At 44.0% G+C, this 6871-nt stretch overlaps 1 protein-coding gene across 2 annotated transcripts; it reads left to right on the plus strand.

The window, feature by feature from the left end:
• Positions 1–806: 806 nt before the first annotated feature.
• On the plus strand, positions 807–6602 carry LOC100630360 (T-cell-interacting, activating receptor on myeloid cells protein 1-like). Of its 2 annotated transcripts, XM_003362294.5 has the most exons (7): positions 807–909; positions 2912–2947; positions 3082–3372; positions 3698–3994; positions 5548–5677; positions 6073–6157; positions 6350–6602. In XM_003362294.5, exons 1-6 carry the CDS (start codon positions 876–878, stop codon positions 6122–6124), a joined length of 840 nt encoding a protein of 279 aa, XP_003362342.3. In that variant the 5' UTR covers positions 807–875; the 3' UTR covers positions 6125–6157; positions 6350–6602. The 2 variants fall into 2 exon arrangements, with proteins under 2 accessions (XP_003362342.3, XP_005596557.2); XM_005596500.4 differs by lacking the exon at positions 2912–2947 and having other exon boundaries at positions 842–909.
• Positions 6603–6871: the final 269 nt, after the last annotated feature.

The following is a 6871-nucleotide window of genomic DNA, read 5'->3' on the forward strand; positions in this document are numbered from 1 at the left end:
AGGTTGGAGAAGTTTTCAGCCATTGTTTCTTCAAATCGTTTTTCTGTCCCTTTCACTCTGTCTTTTCCTTCTAGGACCCCTATAATGAGAATGTTAGTATGCTTGATGTCTTCCCAGAGGCTCCTTAAGCTACCCTCATGTTTTTTATTAAGATTATGATAGTTAACAACCTTGTGAAATTACAGTCGTATATCATTATTAGTCATGTTGCAGTACCCTCATTTTTTTTATTAGCTTTCTTTCCGCTGTTCCAACTGGGGGATTTCTACCATCCTGTCTTCCACATGACTGATCCATTCTTGCGCATCATCTAACCTGCTGTTGATTCCCTCTAGTGTATTTGTCACTCCAATTATTGTATTCTTCGTTTTTAATGAATTTTATTTTATTTTTTAATGATTTTTGGTGAGGAATATTGGCCCTCACTCACCTATGGCTGAGTGGTTAAGTTTGTGCACTCTACTTTGGCAGCCTGGGATTCACCAGTTCGGATCCTGGGTGCGGACCTATGCACCGCTCATCAAACCATGCAGGGGCGGCATCTCATGTAGAAGATCTAGAATGACCTACAACTGGCATATACAACTATGTAGTGGGACTTTGAGGAGAAAAAAACAAAGAGGAAGACTGGCAACAGATGTTAGCTCAGGGGCAATCGTCCTCACCAAAAAGTGTAAAAAAAAAAAAAAAAAAGACTTAGTGGAACATTTTATGGCTTCTTGTTTCCTAAATGTAGTTGTGAGAAAAACCCCGTGGGTCACATATGAGGAAGGAAGGGAAGGGCTAGAGGAAAGACGTCATGGCTTACATCGAGTTTTCTTCCCTTCTGTGGTTGAAAATTGAAGAAGATTCCTAGAGCAAGCTACAGGGCCGGTATGATCCTTGAACTCCTTTCCTTCATCTGCTTTGGTAAGTTTCTTGGGCCTGTATGTTAGGATTAGAGGTGAGGGTAGGTTGAGAGAAATGTGACTAATATAATTGGAAAGAGATATGACAGCATCAGCTTTTCATAATGACTGTTTCATGGGTGTTAGGGACCCTGCAGGAAGCTTTAGATACATCTTACCAATCAAGGGTTTTTCAGCATGCCAATATTTCCTTTCCATATCCATGATCTGTCCTACATGCCTGTACTCTATTTATTTCAATTTTCATTTTTATTGACTCAATATCTTTATTTTAAATAAGTATATTCATTTGAAGATAGAAACTGTATGCCAATAGCTTAAATAAAAAATAAACTTTAAAAGAAAATCCAATGTCGCTTACCAAAAATAGGAGGTTAATGTAAACATACATACAATGAAAAGGAAGAAAACATGACATTCTAATCAGGCACTGTTGCCTGTCAAGTTCCTGAGCCCTTGGCTGGCTGCTTCCTTATTACAAAGGGTGATAAGACAGACATAGCTGTGTGCAAATGCTGATCTTTAGTTTGAAAAATTCTCCTCGTTGTGATCAAAGAGATGAAAGTGATTTGAAAGGACAATAACTTGCTGATCCCTTGATCAATCCTATAGGATACTGGGTCACGGCATCATCTAAAATGATCCCATATAACACCTGTGGTTCATGTTCCACACTGTGAGAAATAGGACTCTGATCCTTCCAAACAACCCTGCCTGATGAGAATTAGGTCCAAATGGATAAATGAAGACTCTGACATGGAGAGCTGAGGATTTCTGCCCTGGGTCATACAGAGAATGAACAGAAAAGTCAAAATTCAAACCCATGCCTGCCTGGCTTCAAAGTCATTGCTATTTCCACTTGGTCATAATAGTATATGAAGAGTGACACATGCACGGGATCTTCTGAATGGAAAGGTTGTGGGGGATAAGTGAGCAGATGCCAGGTTGGAGAAATTCTAAGGTGATAAATGAGGAAAGATTCAAAACGTCCCTGAGTGTGGAGCTGGGGGCATCTCAGGATGTCTGTTTGCAGGAGCCAAGAAAACCTGTTTTCCACACACAGGGACAGTGTGTGGGTCTTAGCTTGATGAGGTCACAGTGCTATAATTTAGTCTTCACCATATTTTCTAATCCCTAGATTCTAGGATATTCCATGGGGCCCTCAACCTCTTCATGCTGGTCTATCTGATGGGATGAAGAAAGGACATTATTATAAGTTTGCATCTTTTTTTCATCCTTGAAAATCTCTCTGAGTGATGCTTAAACCAGGGCATCTCATCAATTGGTCAATGTGCATTTGTTGAATCTTACAATGTGCCAGGATATGTGTAGACACTGGAGATGCTGGGGTGAATAACGCAGAGTAGCTCCTCCAAGATGTTCACAGGCTAGTGACATCTTGTGTGTCCCACGGCATGAGGTACATAAACTCTCTTAAGATTTTACAATCAAATGATTTGGTCTTAATTTATGTTACCCAGAGCACCAAGTAGCTTTTACTATGGGGGATGGTTCCTGGTTGCTCTATCCCAGATGACACTCTCAGGGGAAACTAACGGTCACTTAGGAGCTTAGACAACTTCAAGAGATAAGATAGGGTTACACCCAGTCACAGGCTTCCCCAATTCCCTCATGGTTAGTGCCTCCCACCCAAGATTGAGAGATCCAGAAAACACCACAGACTCTAATAGAAATGGTAAGACTGAATGGTTCAGGATGGAGGCGGAGAATGAGAGGGCCTGCAGGTTTTTCTGAAACCAAGAAAGGTCCTGGAGCCTTGGGAGGTGATAGCTGCACAGGAGAACCTCTGTGAAAAGTGACAGAGGAGCTGAGTGCAGAGCTGAAGCCAGAGTCTTGCATAGAGACAATGAGAACTCCCAAATGCATGACCTCCAAGGGTTCCTTCTCAGCAAGAGCCCCTGGGAGGGTCCCTCAGGGATGAGGGCAAGTGATGGTGTGGGCTCCAGGCTGATGCCTACGTGTCATGGACCGTTCTTTTGCAGGGCTTTGTGTTGGCCAAGGATACAGGAGAAGGGATGGTGAGTGTTTCTTCTATTAAACCCTCCTTGATCCTTCAGCCCCAAAGGCCCCATTTTCCTTTCCCTTCTTTAAATGGGCTCCCTGAGAGCAGGTGAGAGAACCAAACCCAACCCTCCACTCTGCTTCCTTCCAGGCTCACTTCCCAAGCCCTCTCTCAGTGCCTGGCCTAGCTCAGTGGTACCGGCCAAAAGTAATGTGATGCTGCGATGCAGGACTCCTACCAAGGATGTAAACTTTGATCTCAGAAAGGGAGGACACATCATTGAGTCCTCACAATCACCTGATTCTGCAGAGGGCCTGGCTGAATTTCACCTCACTGATCTGAAAATCAGTCACGCTGGAGAGTACACGTGTGAATACTACAGAAGATGGAGACCCTACATAAGTTCACAGCCCAGTGATGTCCTTCTGCTGCTGGTGACAGGTGAGGAGGGGGCCTCAGCATGGCACGTGGTCTTCCTAGAGACAGGGGATGGTGGAGGAACCAGAGCAAGAGGGGGCGGGGTGTCTCACCTCCAGTGCCGTTGGGGAGGAGGAGATGGAGACAGACAGGAAGGGAGCTGACAAACTTGGCTTTATCCAGGGCTGACAGGAGGGAGAATCTCCTTCCTGGAGTCAGAGCAGAAAGAGGGTGAGATGAGGCATCTGTCATTCTCCATACTCCATGGGAACCCCCAGTCAGAAGAACACAAGTGAGCGGGGGACCCCGGGCTTCTCCCCATGACCTCAGAGCCTCCCTTCTCTTACAGGAGGTTTACCTAAACCTTCCCTCCAAACCCACCAAAGGAGTAATGTGACCACAGGAGAAAAGGTGACCCTGCAGTGTCGGCTGCCAGACATTTTTCAGGGGTCTGTAAAGTTTGCTCTGCTGAAGGCAGGAACTTCAATGCCCGTCCAGACCCGGGGTCCAAAATGGAAGGAGACAGACTTCTCCCTTCAGAATGTAACAGTCAACGACACTGGAAACTACAGCTGTGTGTACTACCGGACAGAGGATCCTTTCCAGGCCTCAGACCCCAGTGATCACCTTGTGATCTGGGTGACAGGTGAGGTTTTGCACAATTTTTAAGTGGTTTTTTTTAAATGAAAGAGTATTTGTTCTATTACTTTCTATTTTTCTAAATTCTGACAGGTAAGGTTTTGCACAATTTTTAAGAAGTGTTTTTTTAAAATCAAAGAGTATTTGTTCTATTACTTTCTCTTTTTTTAAATTATTTATTTATTTATTTATTTATTTATTTATTTATTTATTTATTTGAGGAAGATTAGCCCTGAGCTAACATCTGCCACCAATCCTCCTCTTTTTGCAGAGGAAGACTGCCCCTGAGCTAACATCCATGCCCATCTTCGTCTGCTTTGTATGTGGGACACTTGGCAGAGCATGGCTTGACAAGCAGTGTGTAGGTCCTCACCCGGGATCTGAACCGGCGAACCCCGGGCTGCCAAAGTGGAACGTGTGAACTTAACCACTGTGCCACCTGTTCCATTACTTTCTGAATCTTGTTTCTCCATCACTTTCACTACCACCTCCTTTTTAAATCTTTCGTTTCATAATTTCTACTCCTTTGCCTTTTTTGTTCTATAGTCTAGGATAATTTCTCTAGTTGTTCTTCAAAATCATTAATCCTTCCGTCATTAGAATCCTTTCTACCAGTCTCTGCATCTCCTAAAGTGTTGGTTTATCTTGGCGATATTGATTTCATTCCTAGTGGCTCTTTTTCTTCAACCGCGGTGTTTCCACAGCCTCTTGCTCTTGTGTCACAGATGCAGTTTCTTCTAAAATTATCTTCTGTTTTCTGCCAGAATTCTGCTTCATTGGATGCTATACCCTCTGCTTCCGCAGCGTTGTGAGTTTTCTTTTATGCTCTTCAGTCGTACTATGTAGTCAGCGAACATTTTATAATTAGAATCAATGTCTGTATAGTCAGTGTTGAGAAGTGGAGAGAGCATCCTGGTCTGGGAGCATCCTTATAAAACTCTCCCTGTGGCTTTTGTCTCCAAGCAACATGGTTGGGTTCAGAGAGGATCTTTGCAGTAATTGGGATGCAAGAGGTAGGATGATGCAAATACGGGCTTCTCTTCAGGAACCAGGGCCAATGCCAAGCTTGAGCCCTTCTTGAGTGAAGCTGAAATGCACAGTGGCCCAAATGCTTAGCCGAGAAGCTCAAACTTTTGAAAAACTCACTGCCTGCATAAAATTAAGGTTTCCTTCGAGGATGCTAAGCCAGCCATTGAATTTCACCATTCTGTGGTGTTCCTTAGGTCTTTAATGTTGCTCCTAAGCCTGATTCCTAATATGCATTGGGAGACAGAGAAGAAGAAATACGGGAACGTGGAAATGAGATAAAGGGCAAATAAATGAAAGAAGAGCGATAAGGCAGAGTGAATACGAAGGGAAGAAGATGCAGGAAATCCCACTAGAACTCCCGTGAAATCCCGTCTTGTTTTCAGTGATTAAAACTTCAATGAAGGTACAACTGACCACCAGCCAGGAAATACAAGTGGGAGTGTGAGAGTCGCATTTGGAAGATCCATTTGAGAAGGAGGGAGACTCTTTTATGGCTGGTGCTGACCCTCTTCTCTCTCTTATTTTCCCCAGATGCCACATCAAGAGACTATACCACGGGGAACCTCATCCGACTGGGTCTGGGTGCCATAATTATGGCTATTATGGGGGTTTTCCTGGTTGAAGCCTGGTATAGCCAGAAGGAGTCTCAAAGTGGATCCAGGTGAAACAACTGAGCACTCCTTCTTTTCGTGGGATGTTGTAGTGATGGGGTTTTTTAAACGCCAGGCTCTACCATGCGGACTTCTTATGCTTCTCAAAATGGGCACAAACGGCATTTTAGGTGGGATATTTCTTTCCCATATGGGACTGTCCTGTTCATTGCAGGGGCATTTAGCATCAATTTCCCTTTCCCATTAAATAGCCATCGAAGGCTCAATCATTGCGGAACAAGAAAAAAAGGAAGTACTATCATACTTTCTCAAACATGCCCTGATATAGAGGATGGGGCATGGGGGTGGTATTCTTCTGGGGGAGAACCTGTGTTTGGCAGCCAGCAGAAATATTCCTCCTCTTCCCCCCTCCCTTGATCTCAAGTCAGTCCTTCTCTACCCACAGGCCCACAGCTGCCCAAAGGAACGAGTCCTTGATTGAGTTAACAGTGTGTTAGATTTTCTGGTTCTCTTCCACCCCGGGAGTGAAGGTACCAAACATGGGGGAAGTTTGGGAGGCCTGGAGATGGAACGTGATCTCATTTATTTTCTTTAATTTTTGAGGAAGATTAGCCCTGAGCTAACTACTGCCAATCCTCCTCTTTTTGCTGAGGAAGACTGGCCCTGAGCTAACATGCATGCCCATCTTCCTCTACTTTTTATATGTGGGATGCCTACCACAGCATGGCTTGCCATGGACCCGGGATCCCAACCGACGAACCCCAGGCTGCCGAGAAGCAGAACGTGCCAACTTAAACGCTGCGCCACCGGGCCGGCCCCTCATTTATTTTCTGACGTTATCTAAGACCCAAAGTGGCCACTGAGGTCTCCTAAGAGAGTCATCTGGGATCAAGTGACCAGGAACTGCCCCCCATATTAAAGGCTTCTAGGTGATCTGGATGACAAAGTAAAATAGAATAAATTAAAATACAGTCATTTGCTTGCAAAATCTTCTTTTTTGTCAAAATCAAAACTCATCAAACATATGGCACCAGCTACCCTTTACTGGTACTAGGATATGGAAAAGGGACTTTAACCCTCAGATTTTAGAATTAGTTAAGTGTGATATAGCATTATTTCACAGCGTTTTATGAAAAGCATCATGACTTGCAGGTGTTTCATTACCTGACAAGTTCAAAAATTAATACCTTTTACTTAACTATAATCTTATTTTCTGAAAGCAAAAAGTAGGCACAAGTGGGCTG

The sequence above is a fragment of the Equus caballus genome, chromosome 10 (assembly GCF_041296265.1).
Source record: "Equus caballus isolate H_3958 breed thoroughbred chromosome 10, TB-T2T, whole genome shotgun sequence".
Lineage (NCBI taxonomy): Eukaryota > Metazoa > Chordata > Mammalia > Perissodactyla > Equidae > Equus > Equus caballus.

Excerpts from the sequence above, each read along its gene's own strand:
- LOC100630360 (XM_003362294.5), top strand. The coding sequence starts at position 876 with ATGATCCTTGAACTCCTTTCCTTCATCTGCTTTG. Across the intron at positions 2,948-3,081 it reads AGGATACAGGAGAAGGGATG|GCTCACTTCCCAAGCCCTCT; the intron begins GTGAGTGTTTCT and ends GCTTCCTTCCAG. Across the intron at positions 5,678-6,072 it reads GAGTCTCAAAGTGGATCCAG|GCCCACAGCTGCCCAAAGGA; the intron begins GTGAAACAACTG and ends CTCTACCCACAG.